The 16,778-nt window shown below is 36.8% G+C and overlaps 1 protein-coding gene across 12 annotated transcripts in view; it reads left to right on the top strand.

The window, feature by feature from the left end:
• The window catches only part of LOC124788276 (longitudinals lacking protein-like), a 552,769-nt gene that overhangs the window by 254,396 nt on the left and 281,595 nt on the right, over window positions 1–16,778 (top strand). The window contains exons 5-7 of one of the 12 annotated variants that reach the window (XM_047255496.1): window positions 16–141; window positions 3,609–3,808; window positions 7,590–7,634. The exons of the other annotated variants lie outside the window; for them this stretch is intronic. Of the exons in view, the coding sequence (XP_047111452.1) occupies window positions 16–141; window positions 3,609–3,808; window positions 7,590–7,619 (356 nt within the window). The 3' untranslated portion in view covers window positions 7,620–7,634. Of the gene's footprint in view, window positions 1–15; window positions 142–3,608; window positions 3,809–7,589; window positions 7,635–16,778 lie in introns of those variants that run through there. 12 annotated transcript variants of the gene reach the window in all.

Raw genomic sequence — 16,778 nt, 5'->3', positions numbered from 1 at the left:
CATTTGTTTTCACAGAATACAGAGGAACTGATGGACTAAATGAAAATATGATACAAACATCCCACAGTTCACAACTACTATTTCCCGTCAATCCAAAAAGATGGGCCTATGCAGACCGAAGATTTGAGTGTAGTGAATGTGGTAAGTTGTACCAGCAGAAAAAGTCACTTTACAACCATGTGAAATATGAGTGTGGGAAAGAACCTACTTTCCAATGTCCTTATTGTCCCCATCGCACAAAACTGAAAGGAAATTTCCAGAGACACATAAGACTTCAACATATGAATCTCTCACAACTCTCTTCATAAATTTGCCTGTCTTGAGCTATGAGAAAATGAAATGTAACTTCAATAATGTGATAGTGCTCTTATTTTCAGTGTGTCTTATGTCTAACTGGGTAAATTTTGTCCTTACCTAAATTTTCATTAGATGGAGTACTAATTTAATATTGAATGGAAGTAACACAGTGACTTATGCATTAAAGATTTCATGAATGTGAGCAAGTTGTGTAGTGTGTCTTGTGTAGATTTTTTTATTTTAACATTACAGTGGAGACAAAAAATGTATTCATATGCTACCTGACTAAAAGTTGTTTATATCAACATCCTAATAAATATTGTAAGAAATTGCTGTGTTTTGTTGCTTTTTAAAATTATTTATTGTGGTATTATCATTTATTATCTTACTAGAAGAAAAAATGGTGTTGCAAATTTTTCTTTAAAAACATATCTGTGCAGATCAGCTGACAAATGAGTAAAATGCATTTTACATATTTGTAGCTTCTGTTATATTACCCAATACATGGAGTAATGGTGTTTGGTAATCCTCTTTGATGCTATTTTTCCTGCTGGGACATGAAATCAAAAATGTTCATTTATATGTTGCCCTTTTTCACCACACACATGAATGATGTTGTCCCCAGGATATGCTTCATCCATTGTTTGTGTCCTTTGTTAATTTCTTCTGTATCCTAAATTACTATCATCATACAAACGTTGATTTATATTTGCAGATGGCAGCTCTTTGTGTTGAGTACACAGTGAAGTCCTATCTTGTGCAACTTACTTTACTTTTTCTGTAAAACTTTAGTATGCTTTGTGAAAAACATGTTTAAACATTGTAGTTTTCTGTTACAACTTGGATGAAGATGAAGTAACTAATATATTTTAATTACAGTAGCAAAATTAGGTAAGTAACATGAAATTCTGAATTGTTTTATTGATTAGAAATGTTAAAATTACAGAAGTGAGTATAGAGAATTTACTGTATAAATTTTTATATAATTATGTACTGAAATGTCTGTATATGCTATAAGATTATCACACTGTATTTCTAAAAAACTGACTCATTCCACGTCCTTGTGAACCAAACACAGTTGGACCTATGGAACACGAAATCAAATCAGTGCATAAGTGCTATTTAAAGTTTGAAATCATGTGTAAATGAGTGAGATAAACTGCAACACTTATTAAAACTGAAATACTTATTTATTTTATTCATTGGGTAAATATTCCATGGTTCTCTAAGTGTAAGTGACTTGGAAGTGAAACGAGTTTATATGTACAGGAAAAATAATAGTTACAACAAATGTGGCAACAGTGTGTTAGTAGTAATCAGAATGTTATAAATGTTACAATGCCTAGTTCATTCCATTGAATTTTCTTTTTGTGGTAGTTGAGGCAATTTTCTTAAACCTGCCATGATATATTTATCATTATAAGTACAACAAAAATATCGAGGTGGTGGTGAATAGATTTTTTATTATGTTAATGAATTATTTTGTTGATCTGTTGGTCTCCCTCTACAATTTTTACCTCCCACTCTCCCCTCCATTATCAAACTGATGTTTCCTTCATACCTCTGGATGTGATACCCTCTTTTGTCAAGTTGTGCAATAAATTTCTTATTTTTCCAAATAAATTCAGTGCCTACTCATTGATTACTCATTCTAGCCATCTGATCAGTATTCTCATGTAAGACCACATTTTATAACCATTTATTTTCATCTTTTTTGAATTGCTTAGCATCCATGTTTCAGTTTTGTCCCATGCTACACTCAGTACAAATACAATTTCACATGTACAAAGAAAACAGAAACTGTTGATGCCCTATATGTTTATTTATTCTGTGAACAAGTTTTCAGCTTTCAAGGCCATCATCAGATTTTTTACTATTGTTTTGTGAGACTTTAGAAAACTGTTGAATAAAACTGGGAAGAAATCATGTATGAAATGTTTGTTTCAAAACTTGCAGAGTAAAAATTGTCTTTGACAGTGCAGTCTTGATGTAGCAGAATATATTAAAAACTAATGATAAATAAAAATAAAAATCAAGTGAGAACAGGGACTATGTCCCAGATGTTTGTCTCCAAGAGAATCAGTTTTCTCCCTTTGTTTGCTAAGTGGATGATTGGTAGTGCCTAGTGTATCTGGTATCTGTCACATCTGTTAATATGGGCACAGCAAATGGAAAATTGGTCCTTTTCAACCTCTCTCTATGTTCATACTCACTGATCAGTTTGATATGGTTGACTGGTACCAAACTAATGAATAATGACAGCTGAAATATATTTATACTCTACTGTTATCTACAAACCTTCTTTTGTCTTGACTGTTAAAATTATACAAAGCTGTAGTATTTATAATATAATATGATGTTTTATAGTTGCAGGATTGTGATGTTTTGGCCATCTTCTGGGATACTAATGCGATTGTACAGCAATTTTCTGCTAACTTTGCAATGAATTGTTAGTGGAGTACAGTATCTTAATTTTTTTATGTACAACATGATCACCCACAAGCAGAGAATATTCGTTGTTGGTGGCAATGAATTTCATGGTATCTAGGTCTAATTGAAGATACACTTACAGTATGTGAACATATGAGAGATGATGTACCGTGGTGTGGAAATCTACAGGTTTCTGTTCTAATGAATGCCTTATGCAAAAATTATCACTTCAAAAATTCCTGATAGTAAAAACTATGCTGAACCTGTGACATGAACCTGGATCCTTGCTCTTCACAGGTAATGTTACTGAATAAACAATCCAGGTAAGACCCACAACATACCCACATTCATTTATTCTTTCATTGTGTTTCATGATTCCATTCTTGAAGGAGAGGCTTCAGGGATGTAAACAAATCAAAGTGTACATTAACTAGTAGAAGCACTCACAGAAGTATATTTATAACCAATTATTACTAGTGCTGACACGTTTTGGGGGTGTGATAAAAAAGTAACAGGATATTTTTTCTTAAAGCATCTTTATTTATTCATCAACATCAACTTTGTTCCCTTCAACGTAATCCCATTCAGATATAATACACTTGTACTAGTGATTTTTCCACTCTTGGAAGCACTTCTAGAACTCACTTTTTATTAAGGTTTCAGATCCTTCAGCAATTATGTTTTTATTTCCCAGTGGTTCTCTTCATCCTTGGGAACAGAAACAAGTTGCAGGGGGCCATGTGTGGTGAATATGGTGACTGAGGCAACATACAAATTTTATATTTTGCCAAACAATCCCAAGCATTGAGGTGTGAGTGAGAGCATTTTTGTGATGCAGTTTACTTGAATTGTTTTATCACAATTCTGGTCATTTTCTTCAGGTTACTTCAAGCAAACGGTGAATAACTTCCATATAGTATTCCTTATTGACCATATGACCATGAGGCAGCAACTCTTGAGGCACCATCCCACTGTAATAGAAGAAAACAGTGAGAAGAACTTAACATGTGATCCTACATGTTTCATGCCCAATGAGCATGAGCTAAAGGATATGTCAACATCATCAGAAACCTCTCTGATGGTAATTTGGTGATTTTCCAGAACCATTTTCTTCACTTATTCCACATTGTCATCAGTAATTGATGTGCTAGGGCATCCAGGGTGGTCATCATCTTCAATGACTTCTAGGCCCCCTTTGCGTAATATGAGATGTTGTAAGACAGAAAGTTAAGCTATTTGCTGGGAATCAGTTGTAAGCTAATTCCACTATTCCTCTGGATATGTCTGATATTGATGTGTTTTGACTTGTACAAGTATGTTTATGTCATCATTAAGCATCACTGTTTTTCTAAGAGTAACTTAATACATTTGATAAATAATTTAAGTGTATGAAAACAAAAGTCAGCAAAATATAAACCTTCCTGGGACACCATATTTAATGTTCTCCCGTATGAGTTTGGTTTTATTTTTATGGTAATATTTCTTAATGTGACCTTTTGATTTCTCTTGTTGGGATATGAGTCCAGATATCAAAGGAGCTCCTTGTAGCGCCATAATATTTTAATTTTTCTAGTAGAACTTTCCATATTGTTGGTATCTCTCTACTACTATTCAACCTTCAGAGAAACTCTCATGCCTAATTGCATGGACTAACATACCTAAAAGGAATCCACAGCTTAGGCATTGTTTCTAGAGGGGTCATGTACTCTTCTGTGGTGTCTACTGTTGTGAAAATTACTGATAGATTCAGGCCGTGTTTTGGACCAGGACTGAAATCTCTATTTTTATCATTTGTGAGCAATGATCTTTTAGTTTGTTAATAGTTGTTGTTTTTACTGCCACTCTGAAGAAGTAATAATTGAATTTATGCTTCTATATCTGTTTTACAGTTTTTGTACCATAAAATCCTTTCTTTCATGAGTGCTAGTCCTGCATGGTTCGCAGGAGAGCTTCTGTAAAGTTTGGAAAGTAGGAGACGAGGTACAGGTGGAAGTAAAGCTGTGAGGATGGGGCATGAGACATGCTTTGGTAGCTCAGTTGGTAGAGCACTTCCCCGTGAAAGGCAAAGGTCATGAGTTCGAGTCTCGGTCCAGCACACAGTTTTAATCTGCCAGGAAGTTTCATATCAGCACACACTCCACTGCAGAGTGAAAATCTCATTCTGGAAACATCCCCAAGGCTGTGGCTAAGCCATGTCTCTGCAATATCCTTTCTTTCAGGAGTGCTAGCCCTGCATGGTTTGCAGAAGAGCTTCTGTAAAGTTTGGAAGGTAGAAAACGAGGTACTGGCAGAAGTAAAGCTGTGAGGACGGGGCGTGAGTTGTGCTTGGGTAGCTCAGTTGGTAGAACACTTGCCCATGAAAGGCAAAGGTCCCAAGTTCGAGTCTCGGTCCGGCACACAGTTTTAATCTGCCAGGAAGTTTCAAAATTGCAACTGCTTAGTCATTAAAAATTATGATAATTCATATGCATTTAATCACAGAACGAATAAGATGATTAAAAAAAAAAATGAAACATATACATTACAATTCTTTTGAAAGGATATGGGAGCAATTCAAATAAATAAGATTTGTAAACATTTTATTGTGAAACATTTTTCAGGCATATAACTGTATGCATTGTGCACAGTATGTCCTGGACACTGCATTGGTTTCACACAGATGCACTGAAATTGTCATATCTTTAGGGCAGACTATGGCAGTGACATCATTGTAAATTTACACGCTGATGTGTGTGATACAGTGTGATGAGATGAGATGGAGGGTGGATGTAAACTAAAAAAATACTGGTGAATTGGGAAATGAGCAGACATTGGCCATCTCATCAGCTATGATGGTGATGGCATGCTGCTTGTTGACTGACCAAAATATTTGCACATGTGACATACCCAATTTGTGTCATGCCACAACATGATGTAGTGCTTCCCGTTACACCAACTGCAGCTTTCATTCATGGTGACACCACTTGACTGTACCCAGAAATGTGAGATATGACACTGTACAGACCTTCAGTTACTCTGACAGAACACAAAATGTTAAAACCTGCTCATATCAGTGTCTCTCTGCCTCCACACTGTAAAATGACATAAATAACATTTTACTAAATGTAAATCCGTTACATTCAGGAAATCCCAACCACTCCACCTCCCTGCCTTCTTTTCTCTTGCTCAGTCCCTCTCTCTTGTCCCCCTTGTCCTCCCATCTCCTCTGCACCCCCCCCCCTCCCCCTCCCAGTTATCTACATAGATAATTTCAACAGTTAGGTAAATACTTCTCTACTTTTTGTAAAATAGTAGATACTACAGGTCTAGTTTTATTTTGTTTTGAGATCTGAAGATAATCCAGGGAGTTCAAAATAAGTCACAATGATAACAATTGTGCAATGGGACTGGAGAATAAATGATATATAAAAATTTTTAAACTTTTCATGATGATGGAAATATTCCACAGGTTGTCTATAATCTATGTATCTGCACAGTCCATCTTCTCTTTTATTGAAACAATTTGCTAGCAAGTGATTTCTTGAAACCAATCTTCACATAATGAAAAATACTCATCATAGTTTCTTGTGTCAGAATTCCCTCTGTTGCTTTGCTCCTTCTTAATCAGTAATCTCCACGTTACCTAATCATACACATATTTATTTAGTTTCATGGTCCAAAGACAAAGACAGTTTTTCTTGTACCTTAACAGGTACTGTTTGAATTATAATTTCAACTAACTCTTGTTCTTGTACTGGATCATCTATATATTCATTTTTACTCAGGTTTTTTGTAAACATTTGTACATGGTACTTTCATTCCCTGTGTAAGTTGGTAGTGATAACAACAACGATTTTATAAACCATCAGTGGCTTTGTGACCAATATTTGTTCAACAAAGCTGCTTCAAATTCTTTAAAAGTTACACATGTTGCAGATGCTTTACTTCACATGTGTTAATTTTTTTCTTTCTTTATGGACAGGTTTTAGGATAAAGATTTTGAAACTGTTTGGTGATAACCACTGGATACATGTCATGAAGTAGTTTGAAGTCATAAAATTTCAAATTTAAACTGTGATTCGTGATGAGTACAGATGTGGTAAAAATAAATTTACTGGTCCATTCGCTGAATGCTGTATGAGTCTCATTCTTTGGAATTTCATCATAACACTTTGCTGTATTGTTGAGGCAGTTCACTAATATTATTAAACTTTATTTCAAGCTCTTTCCAGTAAACTCATACACCATGTGTCATTTTTGTAACTGGGATTGTTGTGGCTGAATTCACATTATTTTTTCACTAATTTGACTGCTTTCAAAATTTCTTCACTTTCTTCTAGTTCAGATCCATTAATTACATCATCTGTGCATTTTTGTTATGGTATCGATTTCTTGATTCTGACCAAATGAGAACCTTCAGCTGCAGATTTTTGATTCTGTATCTTCTGTTCTTCTCGCTGTATTTTTTTGCGGTGATTTGGCCCTCAGTATGAGTGCATTTACCTTGAAATTTGGCCTTGAGCACATGATGCTAAATGAATACAAAAATGACAATTTCACAAATGCTGCTTTTTTATGTTGAAATAATGATATTTATTTATTTCTAATCACATTAATGTGAAACAATTGTTCTTTTGAAGTAAACTCAGTTAACAAAACACTTAATTTTCCTACAGTTATTTTTGAATGGCCTGGTCAAAAATTGTCTTATTAATCAAAGTGTCTATGATAAGGGTCATCTGTGGAAGTTTCTAGCCTTTAGTGTAAATTTTAGGTACTAATTGTTATACAAATTTTCTTATGTGTCTTATGACTTAGCAAATCTATGTGTTTTTAAGGACATCACTGAAGTGACATATCTGTATTTCTTTTTGTTTTCATAGGTTTCATGGAAATTGAAGGAATACGTGTAGTCAGATACCAACATTGTAACATGACTGCCTGCTTTGTCTGAGCTCCACATCCCGGAACAACAAAAATGCCAGTTTTGAATTTAGTATATATGGTAAGATGTACCAGCAGAAAAGCAGGATTTACTGTCATGTAAAAAAAAGAGTGTAGGAAAGAATCATGATTCCAATGTCCTAATTACTCCTTCTCATCAAAACATAGAGGAAATTTCCAAAGACATATCAAATACTGACATATGCACTTCTTATATGTCATATTTTTCTTGTATTGAAGCCTAATACAGTAAAATATCCGCAACTACAGAACTGAGGGAGAGCATTCCTTCCTAAGAGCACCTTAAATTCATTTGGTCAGATTGTATTTTAATCCAGATTGCTACAAGATTGGGCATAGAAGTTTAAACAAAATATCTACAAATTCTGGTCTATAGTTCCAAATAGATAACAACAGGTCCACATGCACCTACATAGCTCTAAAAGTGACAAACTCTGATTAAAAGTAGTCATTTCATAAAAATAAATGCACAACTGAGACAACAAAATGAAAAAAACTGTAAATCTCAACACAGTTGAGAATCCTTCAGGACAAATACATCAGTGATAGTGAAATTAATCTACCATACCACTGATTGCATCCAAGTAAGTTTTTTTTTTAGTAAGTGTCTGATTATGAGCTACACTATTCTAATCGAATATGAAGATAAAGCTGTGTCTTTTGCCTTCTTTTTAACATGAGGTAGTGAAGGTGACAACTGTGTGTATATGTTATCTAGATGGAAGTAAGCAGTTCCAAAACATTAATAAAATATATAAGAAACCAATGACACCATCATTTCTTATTTTGTTGTTATAGTGATAATGAAATAAGGAATTATGTCTTCTGATTAACAAATTATTTGAGATCCTAATAAATACTTTGAAAAGGAATATGTGTCATGTATGCGGATTCATGATTTTTACCTCCATGACAGGAAACAATCTAGCAAATTCCATGGTGATCACAGTCACGATCAGAAAGTGAACTGATCAAATGTGGTGTGACACCGTGTTCTATTCTTGGTCCTCTTTTGCTTCTGATATGCATAAATGACCATCAACTTACATTTTGAGAAGAAATAAATTTTCTTTACTTGGAAGATGATACCTGTTTTAGTGCAGGAATACACTCAGGTGACAAAAGTCATGGGATAGCAATATGCACATATGCAGATGGCAGTAGTATCAAGTACACAAAGTATAAAAGGGCAGAAATGGCAGAGTTATCATTTGTAGATAGGTGATTCATGTGAAAAAATTTCTCACATAATTATAGTTGCATGACAGACTACATGGGAGATTCCATTTTGGCAATTGTTAGGGAATTCAATATTCCAAGATCCACAGGGTCTAGAGTGTGCTGAGAATTTCAGGCATTACCTGTTGCTGCAAACAACACAGCGGCTGACGGCCTTTGCTTAACGACAGAGAACAGTGGCGTTTGTTTGTAGTTGTCAGTGCTAACAGACAAACAACACTGTGTGAAATAACCTAAGAAATCAATGTGGTGCATAGGATGAACATATCCATTAGGACAGTGCAGTGAAATTTAGCATTAATGGGCTACGGCTGCAGACAACTGACACTAGTGCCTTTGGTAACAGGATGACATCACCTGCAGCAGCTCTTCTGGACTCGTGACCATATTGGTTGGATGCTAGATGACTGTAAAACCATGATCTGATCATATGAGTCCCAATTTGAGTTGGTGAGAGCTGACGGTATGGTACAAGTGTGGCATAGACCTCATGAATCTGTGAACACAAGTTGGCAAGAAGGCACTGTGCAAGCTGGTGGTGGCTCCATAATAGTGTGGGCCATGCTTGTACAGAATGGACTGGTTCCTCTCATCCAAATGAAACTCTTGCAGACCATTTGCAGCCACTCATAGACTTGTTCCCAAACAACTTGTGGAATTTTTATGGATGACAATGCACCATGCCACCGGGCCACAATTGTTCACGATTGATTTGGAGAATATTCTGGACAGTTCAAGCATATGTTCTTGCCACCCAAATTGCGTGACATGAATCCTATTGAACATTTATGGAACATAATTGTGAGGTCAATTCATGCACAATATGCTGCACTGGCAACACTTTCACAGTTACGGATTGCTATAGAGGCAGCATGGCTCGATATTTCTGCAGGGGACTTCCAAAGACTTGTTGAGTCTGTGCCACATTAAGCTGCTGCACTAAGCTGGGCAAATGGAAGTGCAACATGATGTTAGGATGGATTCCATGACTTTTATCAACTCAGTGTATCTCACATAAATTAGTACAAAATGCTAGCTTTTAATTTTTAGGGAAGTATCAGTATATGTGTGCCAGAAATAGTCTTGTGTAACTTCTGTGCCCTTAAAACAGTTAGTTTAATACAGTCTAACTGACAGTCTTTTCTGAACATAGGTGAGTGTTGTTCTTGCAGCACATCCTTTATTCCAACAATCCTCCTGTCTCAATCTCGACTAATCAACTGTTCTCACATCCTCAACCCAACAGTTTCGCCTTCAATTGCCCTATCACACCCTCAAAATCCGTGCCTCAATGTTATCCTATTCATGCCCCGCACCTAACCTGCTCCAGCACCCATGTATTGCAGGGGTAGGCCACACATCTGGCACTATTCCTCCTGCATTCCTAGCCACACAGTTCCTGCCTCCCTCTGAGCTGTTAGCTACTGATCCCCAATCCCTCCTGATTCCTGCCTCTTTCTCCCTCTACCAACTCTATCTGACACAACTCTCATCACAGTCTACCTGCTGAACTGCAATTCTATCATTGTATGTTGAGCTGGCACAATGTGGTGCACAGTTTTCTTTGTATGTGTATTTGTACTCTAGCTCATCAAAAGATTTCTTCTGATAACTAGCAAAATTTTCTTTCTCTTTTGTGTGTGTATATCATTCCTCAACATTTCTGTTTAAATTACTTATATTCCATGAAGATGTTCTTTACTGTATTTATACTAAGAAGTTGTTCTGATTTATTTTGACTGTGTAATGGCTGTGAACTAAACCAACAGCTATTTCTGTGGTAGTAAATGTTTTCGTCTATTGTGTAGTCTTCATCAACTGACACTTACAATCAATAAATTGCCCCTTAGAAATCATGTGAACATAATCTTTTATGAATGTTTCCAGAATGAAATTTTCACTGTGCAGTGGAGTGTGCACTGATATGATACTTCCTGGCAGATTAAAACTGTGTGTCAGACCTGTCCTCACAACTTTGGGAGACACGGTACTGGCAGGAGTAAAGTTGTGAGGATGGGCCACGAGTCATGCTTGTGTAGCTCAGTTGGTACAGCACTTGTGCGCGAAAGGCCAATGTGCCAAGTTCGGGTCTTGGTCTTGCATACAGTTTCAATCTGCCAGGAACTTTCATGAATGATTTAGATTTTTTCTCATAAGTAAATTTCATTATGTACAGTATTTAAACTTACAAGTTACATTTAAATTTTATTATGCAATTGTCACTAAATAGCTCTCATTTACAAAGTAATTGATCAAAAATTCAAAATTTATGTGTTACCTTTCATTGAAAAATGTTCTTTCTTCGAATAGTGTAAGCAAAGCTCAACCGTCAAAATAGGCAAGTGTGTAAGCTACCACAGAATGCTACTGTGACCATCAGTATGTGGAACATTATCAGTATTCTCATGTGGCATGTTATAATAAAACTTCAATGACAACTGAGCTGGCTCTATACATATTATCAATACTAGGAATAAGAACAATCTACATTAAGACCTAAAATCACTTACCTTGGTCCAAAAAGTGTTCCAATATTCAGGAACCCACATTTTTAATAAATTGCCAGCAACCGTTAAAAACTTGGTTTCAGATAAAGCACAGTTTAAACAGAGTTTGAAAGAATTTTTGATAGGCAACTCCTTCTATTCCACAGATAAATATCTTAACATAGACTGTTAAGCCAGCTTAAGTAAAAATATGTTAGATTTCAGTTTAGACAAAACTTGGTCACAACAGTCAAGATTAGGTATTTTGTCTGTGATAAATTTATTAATAGTGCATAACAGTGTTTCATTCTGACAGTTTGTTGATTCTGTAAATTTAGATGTTCCCATTTACTGCATTGTATTAACCTATTTCGACTATCTCCTGATAAATGATTAGGGTAGTAAGTATTATATTCAATGGCTATGAGCCACATGTGAAATGTCAAAAGTCTGTCAAAAAAATTGTTGCACCACTTATGATAAATCAAATGCATGTGAAATTCTCAGCACTTCATCCAGCTAGAGGCCCAATTGTCATTGTTTGCAAGACTCTTTATCTGAGGCTAAGTGAATCACTATGCCACGATTTTAATTTTACACGTATGTTTTACCACACTCACTTGTGAAGTTACATTTTCGACTCAACTCCTACAGTTCCACAATCTAAGCAATATAACTGGCATAAACTGACTTGCAATGTTGCAACAATTTTAGCATGCCCGTACCATATTCATTTGCTCAGAGAAGTGCTTGGCCAATATAAAGAATATATCAGACAATAGGAATGCAAATGGATTGAATAATGGAGCTAACTTTTGAATCAATGAATATACTGAGGACTCATAAATAGCACAGATGAGCGTCTGATACCACAAAAGGCAACAGTAAATTCATCTACATGCTGCAATGCCTCAGGGAAGTTTTGGCACACCATACAGAATAAACAACATGCCCTACATGCAGTATTGGTGGTCTGAACATTGGATATCACTTGCCTAAAAATGGAGTGCAATGCATATTTGAAATACTTTCCAGTCTTCATGAACCTCCTTAAATAGCTAAAATGCTGGGATGGTTGGCAGCTCCTGTGATGCTTCTGCTGCTACTGCTATTGTTGCTGTTTTAGCCACTGTTGTATTGAACTAGACAACCAATTGAATAATTCTTGATGCTGTTGTTGTTGCTGGTTAAGCTGTTGCTGCAGTTTTTCCTGTGCACATTGGTGCTTGATCAAGTTGTTATGCTGTTGCTGCCCAAGCTGGAGAATTCTGGTGTCCATGGTAATGCATGGGTAACTTTTCATAGATCACTCCATAATACGATTAGACCCCAGTGAGAATAGCTAGGTAACACACTTCATAAGGTAAAGTCCTGTAGAGGCAAGAAATTGTGGGAATCACAATTCCAGGAACTATTGTAATAATACACATGCTAAACTACTAGCACTGCAGAGTCCACTTGTAGAGATGATTGAATAACGGTGAACTGAGGCAGTGTCAACTGACAGTTGGCCTTTTATTCAGCCCCTGCTGATGCTCATGATACTGGACTGCGATAAGGGCCAGATTCCTGCCACAGGATGTGTGCGCCATTGCCTAATTGCCCATATCAATCATTTATTTGCACATTTGGTGAGATTACTAAAAACAGTCTACAGTTACTCTAAAATGTACAAACAAGTGGCATTAATGTGTTGTCAATATTCAATAAATGTCCAATGAAAATATTACACAGATAAGCGTCTGATGCCACAAAAGGCAACAGTAAATTCATCTACATGCTGCAATGCCTCAGGGAAGTTTTGGCACACCATACAGAATAAACAACATGCCCTACAATCTTCTGAAGTGTTGCACCTACAAGGCACTGCACAGTGTTATTCTGCTGCGTAATCTTAAGAGTTAATGAGATCCTTTGGGTGGTAGTGAATGTGCTATGCATGATATAGTCAGACCTTGCACCGAGGTATTACTGCCAGTTCCACTGCCTGATTATGTTTCTCACTGATAAATGTTTATAAAAATCTAGAAAAATAGCTTGAAACTTAAGGAGTTAAAATGTTAGTGTCAATACTTTTATTTTTATTGAAAAACATACCTTACATGAAAAGTGAACTTTCTAGAAATCAAAAGTGCATTGCAGTGTGTGCTCTAAATTTTTCCGAGGAACTCCTGTAGTGATAATATACTAACCAAAACACCATGACTGGTGCTGTACTTATATTTACTTGCCTTGTGTCTTTCCATATTGGGAAGGCCCCTTCTTTTGCTTCACCTTACTCCTCTATTCCCTTTTTCCTTGTGCTTTTCATCTGCTGTACTGAACGCCACTTCTCATTTTCATCCAGCAGCAGTGGGATGGTGCAGCTGTGTGTGTTTATACATTCTTAAGAGGAGCAAATAATGGTAAACTCAGCTTCTGTGGTCCAATTCTTGTTTGCCCATCTATTTACTATCCAATATCTCCACCACACTTGTTTTTTAAAGTTAGTTAATTCACAGATATACAAACAAGAAAATCACTTCTTGATATTCTATGTTTAAAAGTATCTCTCATTGTTCTGGCTTGAAGGCAGAACCTTAACTTCCATTCCATACATTTAGTCAGTCTTCTTTCACAGAAAAATTTGCTGGGGCAATTCATTTAGAGAAAAATGAGACATAAGAATACTATGTAAAGATATCAGCTTATATCACAAAGGCCCATTCAGAGAGATTGAAATTTTCATGCTCGCTTTAAGTACATTTAAACCTTAATGTAATTTGCTGATTATAATAAAACTCTTTAATTTACACAACCATGTAAAGGCAGCATGATAATAGTAATAACATCAACATAGACTTTAATCAGCATTAGTGTTGTGAGGGATGTGCCATAATATAAACTGTCATTCTGTAATTCCAAGTATAAGACCATGCCAACTTGGCGAAATTACATTAGTCATGATAATTTCCTAATTAATTCGAACCATTTCAAGTGACTAGTTTTGCTAAGGCTCAATTCAGTTAACTAACCATTTTTTTCAAGTCATGATAATTTCCTAATTAATTTGAACCATTTCAAGTAACTAGTTTTGCTAAGGCTCAATTCAGTTAACTAACCATTTTTTTCCTATTCCAGCCACAGATTTGACATGTAAACAGGTGTAATTACTATATTGCTGATAAAGTTAGGAAAATAACCCAAAAATAGAAATCTGTAAAGTATTCATATAGCTAATGTCCAAAATATGGTAGGAACATCAGCACTTAATTAGTTTCTAGGGAATTAATGCTTTTATGAATGGTATTGTTTATTTAGCTATTTTTGCAACTTTCAGTCAAAACTCTTATTGTATTGTAAAGTTCAGACGAAAACCAGTTTCCCTGCACTATTCAATTAATTTGAGATGTTAACTTGTAAATTGTCAAAATTACGTATTTAATGTGAATGTTCTGCAGCCATTTTTGAAAAGATATAAAAGCAGTGAGTGTGAAGCCATTTTTAAGTCAGTCCATTCCGAGATTTTGAGTGTGGAAGCAATGTCAGTCAAAACAGCATTAATGTAATGGTGCGATGCTGTGTCATTGTGAATAAGAAGGTGGACAATGAAGAAGGACAGTTAACAATGATTACTGACTAACTTTAATACACTCATGCTCGTAAATTAAGGATAATGCTGATACGTGGTGAAACAACACTCTTTTGGGTGGTTCGTGGGTTTAAATAACTCGGGGTATGACCATGCGGTGCATTTGACATGCGGTTGTTGCACGGTGGTGCTGGCAGCAGTCCACATATGCAGAGGAATGTTGGTGCATGTCAGAGTACAGTGCAGCAAGTAAGTGTACATACATTTTTAGTCGTTCTAATGGTGACTGTGTGTTGAAAATGGCTCAAAGAACACATATTGATGACGTTACGAGGGGTAGAATACTAGGGCGACTGGAGGCTGGTCAAACCCAGTAGGTCGTAGCACAGGCCCTCCATGTTCCACAGAGTGTGATCTCAAGATTATGGCAACGATTCCAGCAGATGGGAAATGAGGAAACGTGTCCAGGAATACAGTATGGGACGTTCACAGTGTACAACACCACAAGAAGACCGATGTCTCACCATCAGTGCCCGCAACAGCCATGGAGTACTGCAGGTAGCCTTGCTTGAGACCTTACTGCAGCCACTGGAACAGTTCTCTCCAGAAACACAGTCTACAGTTGACTGAACAGAAATGGTTTATTCGCCTGGAGTCCTGCAAGGTGCATTCCACTGACCCCTGGTCACAGGAGAGCCTGTAAAGCCTGCTATCAAGAACACAGTACACGCTCATTGGAACAGTGGTCCCAGGTTATATTCCCGGGCAACTCTAGGTATAGTCTGAACAGTGATTCTCACCGGTTTATCATCTGGCGTGAACCAGGAACAAGATACCACCCCCTTAACGTCCTTGAAAGAGGCCTATATGGAGGTCATGGTTTGATGGTGTGGGGTGGGACTATGATTGATGTACATATACCCCTGTATGTCTTTGACAGAGGAACTGTAACAGGTCAAATGTATCAGGACGTCATTTTGCACCAGTATGTCCAAGTTTTCAGTGGTGCAGTGGGTCCCACCTTCCTCCTGATGGAAGATAACGCACAGGCACACCGAGCTGCCATCATGGAGGAGTGCCTTGAAACAGAAGATATCAGATGAATGGAGTGGCCTGCCTGTTCTCCAGACCTAAACCCATCAAGCATGTCTGGGATGCTCTCGGTCAACATATCGCTGCACGTCTTCAAACCCCTACGACACTTCAGGAGCTCCGATAGGCACTTATACAAGAATGGGAGGGTACACCCCAGGAGCTGCTTGACCACCTGATCCAGAGTATGCCAACCCATTGTGCGGTCTGTGTACAAGTGCATGGTGATCATATCGCATATTGATGTCGGGGTACATGCACACGAAACAGTGGCATTTAGCAGCACGTGTGTTTTGGGACAGTTTTCTCAACTTCTCACCAATACCGTGGACTTACAGATCTGTGTCATGTGTGTTCCCTATGTGCCTATGCTATTAGTGCCAGTTTTGTGTAGTGCCACATTGTGTGGCACCACATTCTGCAATTATCCTTAATTTATGAGCATGAGTGTATAAAAGTGTCACACGTGTTGTTCGTCAGAGTGAGACTGTTGTAGGTTGATTAGGTTATACTACACAGTGCTCATTGTTGTACAGTTAGAAGGTGCAACATATGCAACTTGGAAAATGAGACTTAATTATCTAATTAAGACATGGACTGGCCGTAACACTAATTCTGTGAGGGGGATCTAGCATTTATGGAAGTAAAAGATGTGAGACCAAATGTGTGTGTCTCATCCATGTTATTGGATATAGGTTGTGCTGGTGCAGTGATGGGGA

Source organism: Schistocerca piceifrons, chromosome 3 (assembly GCF_021461385.2).
Source record: "Schistocerca piceifrons isolate TAMUIC-IGC-003096 chromosome 3, iqSchPice1.1, whole genome shotgun sequence".
Taxonomy (NCBI): Eukaryota; Metazoa; Arthropoda; class Insecta; order Orthoptera; family Acrididae; genus Schistocerca; species Schistocerca piceifrons.
This window is presented reverse-complemented; position numbering and strand designations above follow the sequence as displayed.